The 15295-nt window shown below is 33.1% G+C and overlaps 1 protein-coding gene across 1 annotated transcript in view; it reads left to right on the top strand.

Annotated features, from left to right (window-relative positions):
• MIB1 (MIB E3 ubiquitin protein ligase 1) overlaps positions 1–15295 on the top strand; it is a 93905-nt gene that overhangs the window by 43053 nt on the left and 35557 nt on the right. The window contains exons 11-12 of the mRNA XM_006205113.4: positions 5021–5218; positions 7263–7414. Coding sequence (XP_006205175.2) covers positions 5021–5218; positions 7263–7414 — 350 coding nt within the window. The remainder of the gene's footprint in view (positions 1–5020; positions 5219–7262; positions 7415–15295) is intronic.

Below are 15295 nucleotides of genomic sequence, written 5' to 3'. Positions count from 1 at the left end.
TACTAAAGGAAAAAGAAATGTATGGCTGATGTGAGGGATGCCTTTTTTTTGTTGTGGTTAACCAGAACCTCATCACTTAAAAATATGTTAGAATTACATTTGTTTTAGTCCAATGCAAGATTCTTTAGAAATAAGCCAAGTTCTATCAAATTTAATACTAGGCAGAATGTTACAGTTTTGTCCAAATGACACTCCCATCTGAGGAAGCTATGTAATAAGGATTTGAATTTCTGAGGGCTATATTTGTAGACCCGCTTGTTTTCACTAATTACAAAATTTTAAAGACATGTATTTGAAAAGCAAAGTCTTGCATTATTTTTGCTTTTTCTTTCCCCCAATTGTATGTATCTTGAGTTGCTGGACAGCTCCTAAAGAGCTGTAGTAGGCATAGATAAGTCATCTTTGATGTTGGAATTTTCTTTTGCCAAGAGTTTGAATTTTAAGTTAGCATATTATACATTTATAAACTATATGCTTGTTCTATTAGTGTGATATATTTATAAATGAGATTAAATAATTTTATTTTGCTTTTACAGTACTAATTTTTAAGTTACATCTTTCTTGGTTGTGAATTTAGGAAACGAGTGTGTGTTAAAAGGTTTTTTTTGGTGATGTAAGAAAGGCGTAATACCAATTTAGTACTTTGTAAGTGGCAGGCAGTTGCTTTATTTTGTTGTTGTTTTAGTCTGGTCTAAGAAATGGAGTGAAATTCCCTGAGTTGAACATTCTATCTTTTAATTCAGTGAATCCAGAAACTACAATAGCAGCAACTGCTAAAATACTAAAAACCCTTCTGATTAAAGCTGATAAGGTGAGAGACTTGAAAAACCGATTTTTTTTTGCCTGATATTTTAGAAACTATACTTTCTGATTCAGAATTTAATTACTAAGCCTGACAACATGAGACTATCTATAATATTTCTAAAAACTTCTTGTTCATGTGAGTTGGTACTGCTTTTCAGGAGTAGGTTTCTTTTTTCCTTAATTGAATTCAGATGCAAAACAAATGGTACACGTGGTAAGACTGAAGAGTGAGGCTCAGTAGACGAGGTGTTTGTAAATAATTTATCTTTCAGTTTGAAAACTATGTCTTTTACTAAAGCAGGGAGATATATATGGACTTCTAACATACCTCCTCATTTGAATTTCCATTCTGTGCATTTTCTGTTTTAAGAACTATTGTAGCCAGATGTAATTTGTACAAATAGTGTGAAAAAGGAATATTTACACAAAAGATTAAATTAATGACATAGTTTCCCAAAAATTACATTTAAAAATTGGGTTGAAATATAAATATAATTCGTTGCCTAAGTAAGACTAAAACAAAAATTCATCAAAGTTTCATTTTTCTAGAATGTGAGAATTAACATTGTCTGTCATAAACAGCAACATGGTTTGTTTAAAACAGTGATTCTCAGTTGGGGACATTTTTGTCCCACAGCGGACATTTTCTGGAGACATTTTTGATTGTCACAATTGGTTGGTGGGAGGCAGGAGGATATTACTGGCATCTAATGGGTTGAAACTAAGGATGCTACATAAATCCTACAGTGCACAGGACAGCTCCCACAATGAAGAATTATATGGTCCAAAATGTCATTAATGCTGAAATTGGGAAATCCTGGTTTAAAAGATGGAGAAGATAGTTAATTTCTACAATGAGATATCACCTCACACCATTTTTGGCCATGATTCAAAGGTCTACAAACAATACATGCTGAGGAGGCTGTAGAGAAAAGGGAACCCTCCTACTGCTGTTGGTGGGAATGTGGTTTGGTGCAGCCATTATGGAAAATAGTATGGAGATTCCTTAAAAAAACTAAAAGCAGACTTACCATATGATCTAGCAGTCCCACTTCTGGGCATATATCCAGAGGAAACCTTAATTCAAAAAGATACATGTACCCTAATGTTCATAGCAGCACTATTTACAATAGCCAAGACATGGAAACAACCTAAATGTCCATTGACAGAGGATTGGATAAAGAAGTTGTGGTATATTTATACAATGGAATACCACTCGGCCATAAAAAAGAATAAAATAATGCCATCTGCAGCAACATGGATGGACCTGGAGATAGTCATTCTAAGTGAAGTAAGCCAGAAAGAGAAAGAAAAATACCATATGTTATCACTTATTATGTGAAATCTTAAAAAAAAAAGAAAAAAAAAACAAGTGAACTTATTTATAAAGCAGAGACAGACTCACAGACATAGAAAACAAACTTGTGGTTACTGCGGGAAGAGGGGATCGGAAGGGATAAATTGAGTATTTGAGACTTGCAGATACTAAATTCTGTATTTGGAACAGATAAACAACAAATTTACACTGTATAGCACGGGAAACTGTATTCAATATCCGTGATAGCTTATAATGGAAAAGAAATATGAAAAGAAATATATGTATGTGTATGTACGACTGAGGCATTGTGCTGTACACCAGAAATTGACACGACATTGTAAACTGACTATATACCTCAATAAAAAAATAAAAAGACACAATTGTAACCCCCAAGAATCTCACAGTCGAATAAAAATGATAGACTTGTGATGAGTGAGATGACAGAAGAAGGGATAAACTAATTTTGTGATAGTCAGGGAAAGTTTCATAGGAGAGGAATTGCTTGAGCTGAGTTTTCAAGGATATCTGTTCTCAAGCCAGCAAGGTAATGACTAAGAACATTGAAGTCTGGGGAGCAGCATATGAACATACGGGGTTGAGTAAGTTGATAAGTTAGAGTTTTACACATGAGGGAACATTGGCAGCAGATGAGTCTGAAGTGGTCCATAGAGGTAGGCTTTAAAAGAGGTTTGGTTTTAATAGAGTTACACTAACGAGGTTTAAACATAAATTTAGTGTTTTACAAAGAGAATTCTGTCTTATGTGTGTGTAGAAGAGATTGGAGTAAGAATGAATTGTAGGCTGGGTGAGCTATGGCAGTAGATCAAGTGAGTGAGAGTGAAGGGAGGCCTGAATTGATTCTGTGCAGAACTGGAGAAGAGAGAATAGATTTGAGCCTAAATTAAAGTGTAAAAGCCATAGAATTTGGTGCTTGCCTGTAGGGGTTCAAGGAAAGGAAGTAGGTGAGCATGACCTACAGATACTGATTTTGTTGAGCATACTGTTTTTGATTCTGTCAGCTAAGATAGGGAAAACTGGAAACAAGAGCAGGTTTTGGAGTTTGAGAGGAGAGGGAGGGGGGCAAGAGGGTAGAAAGAACCAAGATCAGTTTTAGATCTAATTTGAAGCCCCTTCACAAATCTTTTTAGGTAACCTTTTGGCAGTGAGCTATAGCTTTGTCCCATAACATCTAATCTGGTGCAGTATCAGAGGCAGAATAATGACCTGGATGTTTTAGCTTTTTTGGAATACTTCAGATAAACTTGGAAGAGAGCAACAAAACCTGTAAATTAAGGTCCTCGTGTGACTGAAGTTTTCTAATTTGGAATAAAAGTCTGGAAATTCTTTTCTAGTGTGTATATATATTTTCCAAAATCTTTAAATTTTTCTTATGAATTTCCTTTTGATACATATTTGGGCTTTTAATTTTTTGGATTTTTTTTTTACATAAATAAATTGTTGATGGAACCTACATAACAGTGTTTTGGTAGCAGTTTTTGAACAGCCATATATATATATTTCACTTCATAAATAATCCTGGTTTTATTCAGTGAGTGTTAGTGGGTTGATGTTCCCATTATTAATGGAAGGAGTACCACTAGACAGGCTTAAAAATTATAACAGAAAATATATCCAGACTGGAGGTTAGGAAGAGCTTAAATCTAAGATTTTACAATACTGATATGTGTCACTAGAGAGGTTAATGATGCACACACAATTTTTTTTGTAAGAAGCTTGTCTTCCTGGGATATTTAAATATAATGCTGCTCAGAAGCACAAGAGTTGAATTTTAAATCTTTCCTGTGGTAGTTTGCTAGTTCCCTTATGCTCAAGGTTGACAGGTAACAAAAACTCCTAACCTTGTTTAGCTAGAATATTAATAAGGTAGAAGTACTCCCCGGTGGTGGTTTCCTACCTTCCCAAGAATGGTTGTCAAATCGTTGTGGACTCCTACATGAGTGATTTTACTTTTAGTATCTGTTTGAGAAAACATGCAAAGACCAAAAACTGTTTTGAATTCAGCAACTGTTTTAAACAAACTGTTCATTTGTTTTAAATCAATTTAATCACAATGGTATTTATCAGTGTTATCTTTGGAAAGTAATTTAGAGAAGTCTGGGTGCCATTTGGATTTTTAAAACGCTTGCAAAAACTAGAGTCCAGCAGGGGTTACCATGGGTTGAAGAAAGTCTGAGAGTATGCTTACTTCTGGGTGTTAAAATTTGAGATATGTATGGAATAAAGACAATACCCTTATAATACCTTTCTCCATCTGTATCTAACAAGAGGATGAGACTCTTTGTGGTATGGACTTGTGTATAGTATCTTTTGGGTGCAGTACAGGCATTTTTTTTCTTTTTAAAAAGCAGTTTTTTACATTTGAAAAAAAATTTAAGCAATTGGGTCTTTTTTTTTCAATCTGTCAGATCCTCAGAAATGTGCTTATTACTGAAGGTGTGGTATACTTACTGGATTCCTCTGAAATAGTTTTGGGATTTTGGATGTATGGAATTATGCTTGCTTGTGTTTCTTTTTTATCTTTAAATAAAGTGCTTAACTTTTTTCTGTTCTTGAATATACAGAAAATTGTATTAGTTGTATCATCATTTAATATTTTTCTAGTGGTGTCTTACCATCGTGGCTGATAAATTAGGAGTACTGGAGAATCAGACTACTTTTGATATAACTGTTGGTCCAGAATATGTATGACCTAATATAATGATCCAGGTCGTTGTCTGTCTTTGGAGCTTGTCAGTATTCAAGTGAATGTCTAGTTATTTTGTTGGCTCCATTCTGTTTCCTTTTCTCATGTTAATCAAGAGATGAATTATTATAGCTCCAAGTTTTATTTTTCTTTCTAAAGTATTCACTAACTCAAACTTAAATGCTGCTATTTAGGATAAAGATGGAGACAGAGCCGTTCACCATGCAGCTTTTGGAGACGAAGGTGCTGTCATAGAAGTACTGCACCGAGGCAGCGCTGATCTGAATGCTCGAAACAAGCGCCGACAGACACCACTTCACATTGCTGTCAATAAAGGTCACCTGCAGGTGGTGAAGACTCTACTGGACTTTGGCTGTCATCCTAGTCTTCAGGTAAAACCTTTAGAGAAATACATTCTTCAGGTATTGCTAGAATTCTGTTAAATGGAAGTACTAGGCTGTATGGTAAGCATTCCTTTGTTATCAGATCTTTTTTTGTATGACCATTCATAGTAAGTGATAGAAAATGTACAGAATGTCATAAAATTGGCAGCGATTACTTTTTTGAAAAGCCTTTTTTAAGAAAGTGTCAGTAGATTGATTTTGTATTGGGAGGTTGGGGATGGGGACTTACTGTGAAAATATCAGCTATTAATTGATTTAATTTTATTGATTCATTGTGGATTAATTTATCTTTGAGTCTTGGTCCGGTCATTAGTCTAGTCTTGGAAGATTTTCTGATTTGGCAAATACGTATAGGGTTTCAAGGTTGGTTTACAGTAGGGCCTACTTTTTGAAGTGAGTCACCTAAGAAATGATTCTTCCCATCTAAAGTTTTGGCAGCCAGGTTAGTTAAACTGGATAGATCTCAGAGAAGTAATGAAGAAGAATAGGAGTAATGGGACTGAGGGTTTGAGAAGAACTAAGAGAATCAGGCTTTGTTCAGCTAGATGGTAATATTTCTGAGCTACAAACATTTTGATGCTGATAGAAGTTGGAACCGACAGCTTCTAAGTGGATGGCTGGATTGGAGGGTAGGGCAGGAATTGGGAAGGTGTTAATTTGTTGAAGGAGTGGGAATTTGTACCTGCTGATTTTGTGTGTCTGAAATGGGAGGCAGGGTCATCTGTTGAGAGTGAGTGGGGAGTGGTAGGCACAGAAAGGGTGATTGAGAGGTATGATAAAGGTTTGGAATAGCTACTCTAGGGAACAGAAGGCAGGACAGATTAGACCTGTAGAAGCTTATTCCAAACATGTTAAGAGCCATCTCAAGTTGGAAACTGAATTTTTAGTGCCACCAGATAGGAGGATAGAAGTTGGATTGTTGGATTGAACTTGTATTAGGAAATTTTTATATAGGTCATTGAATATATACCTGAGATTGGCAGACTTTTCTGTAATGGTCCTGATAATATTTTAGGCTTTCACATGGTTTCTATCACAGTTATCCAGCGCTGCCATTACAGAATGAAAGCAACTGTAGACAATACATAAATGACTGTGTATGGCTGTGTTCCAGTAAAACTGTTTACAAAAATATGTGGAAGGCTGAATTTGGCGACTGTGGTATATGCCGTAGGTTAGGCTATATCTGCCTTTCCTGAGAATAGCATTTGTGACTATGAAATGAATGAGGTCTAGTTATCCATTAATTCTGATGACTGATGGTGAATAACAATTCATTGCTAAATCGTTGATTAATGAAAAAAAGTAGTCAGCTTGAGAAAAAGGTAGACTGAGACTGCCAAATTTTCTTTTACATTTGCTTCCACTTTAAGTTAACTAGCGACTTTCCTGCCCTTTGAAAACATTTAGATTAATGATCCTCAACCGGGAGTGTACAATGTGTTCATTTGGGGAGCTCTGAAAAACCACTGATGCCTGGCTCTCACTCTCAGGGAATCCAGCTTAATTGGTCTGAAGAACAGCCTGGGTATCAGGAGTTTTAAGAACTCCCCGCCGATTCTAAAGTGCTACCAAGATTGAGAACCACTGACTTTCAATTCATTAATTCATTACTATGGGGCTCCAAGACTGATGTGGGTTTGGTAAGGAATTTTAGGGTACAACAAATGTGGTATGACAAGCCATTGTAACCTAATGAATTTGGGGGGGGTAGCTTTTCCACCTCATTAATTTTTGTTATTTACTGAATTATATTTGAGGGTACTTAAGTTTTTATTTTTCATTTTCTTTGGAAAGCTACAACATGTTTATTGTGTTTTTTATCTAGACTGAGTAGGAGTTTCTTTACTATAATGAGGCTAGTATATCTTGCCTGCGTTTTTAAATTTAACACACAGCATGTTTTATCAATGGTTGTTGGATATGACTTCCGTTTTGGTTTCTTCAGTAGTTCAGTATAAATGTTAATATTACATTTGATGATTGATTGAAGAAGAACTAATGAAAGCCTCTTTAAACTTAAAAATAAAAGGATTCTGAAGGTGATACCCCTCTTCATGATGCAATAAGTAAGAAACGTGATGATATCCTGGCAGTTCTTCTGGAAGCTGGAGCAGATGTTACCATTACAAATAATAATGGATTTAATGCTTTGCACCATGCTGCACTAAGAGGAAATCCCAGGTACAGATGTCACCTTTTACTATTTTATATGCAATTTAAAAATATTTTCCTATTGCTGGTTTTCTTTTTCTGATACTGATGAGGATATAGTTTTGGCTTATTTTTAATATTTTAAATTATTTTAAGGTCTGTGGAAATCATGTCTTCATTAAGTAGCTTAGTTTTATATGATGGTTTTTTTGGTTAAACTAATACAAGTATTATGAAATGACTGTTTAAATATATGTTAAATATGGAGATAAATATGGATATCAAGAATACTCAATTATATTCTAAAAATTTAATTAAAATACATTCCATTTTGAGATTTATGTTTCTTCAAGATCATTTCCAGGTGTCTTCTAATCCAATGTTATCCATTTGCATGGTAATTATTTTGCATGGTAATTATTTTCTTAAACTTGTGGCTAAATAGGAGGTTGTGTAATTTCTTATTAATAATATAATTAGCTATATAAACTTCTAGTATGGTAAACGTCTAGTATGGATGTTCTCCAACCATTGTTGTAATAGGTGATCTACTGAAAAAACTGCTTGCTGGTTAAAAATCTGAGAAAGACTTTCGGGAAATCATGGAATTTATAAAGGATCTGTAAAGTCCCACAGAAAAGGAAAATGCTTAGCTTTGCTTAACCTAGAGCTTTCTATAAATGAAATTTTTCGAACAACTGTACTTTGAAAAACATTTCAGAAAACTTTATATTAGATGTCTTGTTTATATAGTTGACTCAAACCTACATATATTGACTGAGGGAAATGTTTACTTAGGAGTTTATTTTGATAATTTGATCTACCCTAAAATTTTAAAATTTAGGTATAATTTATATTAATTTCAGGTGTTACAACATGATTTGATATTTGTATATATTGTGAAGTGATCACCATAGTAAGTCTAGTTAACATTCATCACCACACATAGTTACAAACTTTTTTTTCTTGTGATGAGAACTTTTAAGATTTGCTCTCTCAGCAGCTTTCAAATATACAGTTCAGAATTATTAACTGTAGTCACCATGAGTTCTTATTCTTTGATTCCGTATTGCATTTTTACATCATGTTTCCTTTAGTATTTTGCTATTTTTTAACTTCTTAAGATCACCACTAGAGGGTGAGCACAGAGAACAAAAGGATTTTATTGCTATTGCTTGTTGGTACTTGTGACAATAGGTATATAATCTAGGATGAAATAAATTACCATATTTTAGATTGTTTTGATTTGCTTTTTCAACTTACAAGTATTTGAAAACTTCGTACTTCAGCATTATAAAGGAGACAAATAGTATTATATGTTCCCTGACTTTCAAATAGAAGATGATAATGTTAGTATTTACCACAGGCCAGGCTTCTAAATAGTTTACATGCATTATTTCATTTAATCTTTTGAATAGCCCTTGGAAGCAGATGTTAATATCCTCATTTTATAGGTGAAGAATATGAGGCTTATAAAGAGATGAATTTACTTATTTAAGATCACACAGCTGATTAGTGGAGCAGCTGGAACTTGAGCAGGATCTATTTGACTTTACCATCATTGCTCTTAGCCACTTCATATATATATATTTTTTTTCTGGATTATGGTATTATAGGTGAAGCAAGGCAAACACATGGAACAGTGAATGATTTAACTAAGAATGTATTAATATGTCAAACCCACTTCCCGCATGTCCTAAGCCTGTCTTTCTTTTAACTTTATCTCCCACTAATTAAAAGCCCTCTGCCCACCTTGCCCTTCAGCTCCATTATACTACTCTCTCTTCCTAAAGTTGTCTCCTCTCTTCCTTCATTTATTAAGCATTTTCTTTCATTGGGATCCCCCTGTCCCCTTCTTTTTTTTAACCAGGTTTCTTCCAGAGCTCCTAGATCTCATTGAAATTATGTTGTTTGCTCTGCACTTCCTTGTTCTGTGTCTGTTGTGCTTATAATCTGCTTTGTGCTGCCCCTTAGTATGTCCATTTTTATGTATCTTTGTTAAAATTGTGGGCATGCATAGTTATCTGTGTATCTCCCATAATGTCTTGACTATAGTGAGGACTCAATAAATGCTAGTCTTAATTTGATGGTCAGGACAGTGTTAGTTATCACAAGAGTATATGATTAATTAGAATGTAAATTCTCTAGAGAAACTGTGTCAGGAGTTCAAATAGCAGTTACTTCAAATTAGAATGGTCAAAAGTTTTTATTGAGGGAATTTAATTTAGGTTATACTGTTTTTAAGATACAAAGTTTTAAGACAGACTGAAAATTGAAGTGTTTAGGAAATGAGTCACTTTTAAATATTTTGAATTGTTTACCTTTACTGAAGGTAGGCATAGTATATTTAATAATGTTAAGCCTATACAAGGAGGTGAAAATACACCACTTCTGTTTCTTCAGTTCTTGAGAACTTCCCTGGATGTTTATAACAGTGACTCTTCCTACCTGATAATTGGTGTCAGGTGACATAAAAAGAAGAAAAAGAAAACTTTTATTCTAAAATCAAGTGGTGCTTAGTTAAAGCTATGCAACTTCTTAAAAAATATTTGTGTTTCCCTAAGATGTTTTATGTAGTTGTGACTGTAGCTTGCCAGATAAAGAGGGCGATTTTAGTTGGACATGAAAGCGTATCAGAAGATAACACAATTTATATATTGGTTGCAACAAGTTGGGTTGTTTTGAGTTTTGTTTTTTTTTTTTCCATATCAAATTTCTTATTCTTAAAACTGGCTTTTCTTTCCTGGTACTGACTGGTGTATGTCTAGTATGACCAGTGATGTTGTAAGACAGAATATATCATTTTTGGTGTACTCAGAGTTTGAGAAACAAAAAAAGGCTTCTTATTTTACAACTGAAAAAACAAACTTGTGGAGGTGAAATATCTATGAGTAAAAAGTAGCAATGTTTAATATTTTGTTCCTTTTGTGAGGATTAAAGTCTTTTGGTTCAGGGTCAGAAGAATTAGATACTTACTGGTTAAGTCTGTCCACAAGATGCTCTGCAGCATCATCACCTCCTTTTCCACCTTGCCTATCAGTGTTCTGATAATAGCAGTACAATTAAATGCTCATCCTGTGGAACGTAGTGACTCAGAATTTCTAGAGTTTTATTTTAAATAATGTTTATTTTTAATTTAAAATATGCACATGTCCATGTGAACCACACTGTGGCATTTCTGTTATGGTTTCAGGTGACCTTCCCAGATAATTTCTTCCTTTGAAGAAAGTTTTGTTTTTTTTTTTATATTATGTGGAATAGCCTACATTTTATTATCACTTCTTTTCTGAAGGATAAGAAATTTAATGCCAAGAGACCATAAATAAGTAAAATAATTTTATTTGAAATCCTTACATCATCCACACATTTTTTCATAAAGCTTTGTATAAACATTGTGTACCACCTTGGCTCTTCCAGGAAGAATTAACAGTAATAAATTACTTGATTTAAACCACAATCTGAACAATTTAAATAAGTTGAAATTAGTTGACATGTGATTGATATTGATAAATGGAAACACTGGCTGTCCTGTAGTAATCAATGCATAGCTACAGCTGGTTGAAGGGGACCAAATCCATTGAAGAGGCGATTTGGTTCCATTTTACCAGCTCTAGCAAAGCATTGTGGTGCTGCTAGTCTGGGATCCAAAACAGTTTAATGTTTTTAATTTGTAAAATCATGGTTATGGACCTTCCACAAATGTTAAGAGATTCTCATATCAATACTTCAGTCATTGAATGTAAAACCTTCTACTTTGAAGGCTCTTTTCCTACTATTTCCTACTCTCGAAGTGCGTAAGTCTTTGCCCTTTGACGCGTTGTTAGTACATTAAGGAGTTATCAATGTACATCTTTATTTTTAACACGTTTGCTTAATTCTTAAATGTAGACGGTGACCTGTTTCAAAACAAACACCATTTAAACGAGCAAATAGACCATGATGTATTTCAGAGCAATGTTTTCTGTTTATCTTTGGGCAGCAAACCAAGTAAATAAGCAAAACAGTTTAGGGAAGAGTCCTGCTAGACATACTTTTCTACTGCCGCTGCTTTTTAAAAAATTATTATTAAAAGCTGCTATACTATAATGCTAAAGTATGATACTTAAGGACTAACAGCAAGTTGCTTACAGGGGGTGGAGGAATGAGTGGCCTTAAGAAAGTACATCATCTGCCCTTTGGTTTATAAATAGATCACACTTGTATTGCTTAGACTTGTGTTGAAAGGAACTGCCCTGTGTGATAACTTATTTTTCTTTGTTTTTGCTTATGTAGTGTTACTAATCATAGGTTAATAATTTAACCCTTTTAAAGGTCTAATTCCTTGAATTCTCTTTCATTTGAGGTACAGATTACTTCTCATTATCAGCTTAATGCATTGATTTGTGGTGGTTAGCAATAATACATCATGAATTTGAGTATTAAAATCTACCATTAAGACCCATAACAGCAAGTTTTTATTATAAGGTGATTTCAATATGGGGAAGGAATGTCTTCTGAAAAATACTCGTTTAAAATAAAAGTTTGAAAAATTATAGTTTGCCTGTAAGATAAGTGCTCTCAGTGAAATACAGAGTAAAGAAATAGTTAACTGTTGTGAATCAAACTGGGAGAAGGTCAACACTAATTCAGGTAACAGTCACACAATTCTCATATTAAGTATATTCTGCATCTGCTGGTGAAATTAATGTAACTACAATTCTTTCCATCATTTATTCTAATAGAAGTGAAACAGCTGTTAAATTGCCTGGACTTAAGTGCTGAAGATAGCAATAAAATAAAATAGAAGCAATGGCTTCTATTTTTACTAGTTCTATGGGAGCTGTTTAGCAGATCCAGTTGCTCAAGTGTGCTTTTGGATGGCAGTTCAGTTTCATATACTGGCCATATCGGGGTAAGGAGAGGCCATGGAAAAAAAATAGTACAGCATTTGATAATGTCAGCATCTGTTATCCTTGTCAGAGGGACAGTTGAAATGTTTGAGTTACACCAGTGTCAGCAGATGCCCAGAGTTTAATATGTACTCAGTTAAAAATGAACAGCTGATCTAAGTGATGGATGTGACATTTTAGAGTGATTGAAAATACTCTTAGATATGTTAAGTTAAACTTGTAAACACTAGAATCAGTATATAATTTTACTTTTTTGGATGAGTAACAGATGCTGTCATTTTATTTTCTAAAGATTATATGCTCAATGTTGTTGTAATGAGATTCTTAGTCACTGGAATGTTTTAAAATAAGTATTTAAAACTTTTGTACCTGTAGAATGATGAATATAATTGTTCATTATAAAACATGGGTTTAACAATACCTTTTGAGTAGTTTTATAGGGGAACCTCTACTTTTAAGGTATATATTTTCAGTTTTTGATATTTAGGGCATGTAAGTTAATCTTAACAAATGGAATATGAAGCTTTGCCATTCTGTTTGTGGATGATCAGAAAGAAGGGCTATTCTTGAATGAATTAAGCTTTGAACTAATTTTTTCTTTGACAAGGTAGAATTTTAAAATTATGAACTTTTTGTAATTTCCAATAAATATGCAATAACTTAATGTGCTATCATATCTAATAGAGTCATTCTCTCATTCTTTATAATCCACTGATAAAATGAAAATCATCTAACTTATTAAACAGAGGGAAAATTAACAACTGATAACTTTAGAGCCAATTCTATTCAACTGTAACACAAAATTTAAAATAGGCTTTTGACACGTCTGAACACTCCAGTCAAAATAAGACTTTTAGTAAGAAATGGTTAGAATATATGAATATTAGTATTTCTTTTTTTCTAAGTCTATCATAGTAGCTTAAAACAGGTGCTATTTATAAGTTGTTGCTAAGAGCTTTATCATTTATAATTTTTATTAATATATGTGTTATACAAAATAAAATTACATATTAATATCTCTAGCATACTATACATGGTAAGTCTACCATGTTTATAAAAAATTGAATTGTAATTTCATTGTGCCAATAAAGATAGTTTATCTGTATAAATTGGCTTCTTGACTATTGCTTTCATTTTATGTGCTTTCTTTGGAGAAAGCAAACTCAAGGATTATATAAGGAATAAATTAATTTCTTTTAAATATGTGCCCTGTTGACTTATAGCTGTTCCCTAGGATTTTGTCATTTTTCATGAATAAATATGATTTATTATAAATACTTAAAAAGCATTTAAAGTGGAAACTGAGTTAGGGACCTGAAAAATTTGAGAAGGACAAGGACTACTTTTTTTGTCTTTGAGAGTAGAGTTTTACATGGAAGATAGCTTTTTAAAGTTATAACTATGTCTATAGTTTTCAAAAAAGAAAACCTAAAGCAACAAAACTTGCTTCAGAAATTCCTCTAATATTAATAGATTACAAATTTATCAAAATATGAAGAACAGGTGTTAAAAATATAAATGAAGTCAGCTTTTGTTATATCTTGGTTTTCTTAAATAAGTCAACCCTGCTAATATAATATCTAAATTAAGATCAAATTGCAGAGACAGAAAATGGGCCATGTGTATCCCTCATCTTTTTGTGCTAGTAATACTGTTCTCTTTTGTATTCAGATTTTAATCATGTGAGTAATTAATTTAAAAATGTAAAATGTAGTATGCTTTAAATTTATAAGATTTAAAAGGAGTTTCACGACAATTTTAAATCTATTTCAGTAGAACTTTTTCCTCACAATATAAACCTTAGTGATATTTAGTTTCCATCTGTAAGTAGTAGATACATTTTTCTGATGTTAGAATTGCCAAAGGTCATCTCTTTGATATTAGATTAATTTACCATATGAAGGTCATTCACATAGCTGCAGTCTAGTTCCCGCTTGGTGGTTTATTGCCTACCAAAAATACATACTTCTTTACATTCCATAGCATTGTATGTTCATATGGGTACATAAAGAAGTATGTACTCTGAGTAGGTATTGCTAAGTTGTTAGCTGTAAAAACATGAAATGTTTTATTTTCCCATTTGTTAGTAAAACATTCAGCTTACTGATGGAGAGCTGGTAGATCATTTGCAGAGACTATCAAAGACTAAACTTTATAACAGATTTACCTGAGGCATGGCATTAGTGCCATTTACGGTTCCTTGTTCTTGGTGGACATAGACTTCTAGACATTGACCAATTATCTGTTGAACTTTGTCCTGGTTTGGTTCTTTTTGCAAGAGATTCACAGAATCAATGGGGATTTATAGAATGTATTTCAGAAATTGGTAAAATCAGCCTAGTGTTTCTTCATGGTCTTCAGAGCAAGTTTCTTCTTATTACTTGTAGTTTGTTTCTAGATCCTACAAGTAGACAGTAATTAATTCAGTGCAAATTCTTTTTACAAACTAAATATCTTATTAAAAACTTAACAGCCAGCCAATTAGCACTTCTTATGATGTTGACTCTAAAGTTGAAACAACAAGGAAAAAAATCTAGATCATTTTAGAGTGAACTGAATTTTTAAAGATGACAGATTTTTTGTTAGTTTTTTTTTTTTAAGTCTAGATAAGATCTCCTGATCATTTGAAAACTTGTTTGTTGCTCCTTTCTTTTTGTTAGTTGCTTACCTGAATTTTGCACTTTGGTGCTCCTGTTTGGGTTAAATACAAGTTCCAATAGATGTATTACTGTCTAATTTTAGTGAGTTCAAGTTGTTTTGATTCTTTTAATTTTTTTAATATAAAGGATAAGTACCAGAACAGTCAACTTTTCCAAAGTCTCACTTAGAAGAACTGAAAGACATTAGCCTCTAAGTGGTTGGGTTTTAGCTTGATGATTTAGCATGAAAAGAAATTACAGTTGGTGAGTTGCTTTTTATTGCTGTGGTATTAAAAGGTTAATTTTTTTAAAAACTGTGAGAAATTTTCAGATTTGAGAAAGGAGAAAAAAAAAAGTCACAGAAAGTAGAATTTCTGCAGCCT

The sequence above is a fragment of the Vicugna pacos genome, chromosome 24, assembly GCF_048564905.1.
Source record: "Vicugna pacos chromosome 24, VicPac4, whole genome shotgun sequence".
Lineage (NCBI taxonomy): Eukaryota > Metazoa > Chordata > Mammalia > Artiodactyla > Camelidae > Vicugna > Vicugna pacos.
This window is presented reverse-complemented; position numbering and strand designations above follow the sequence as displayed.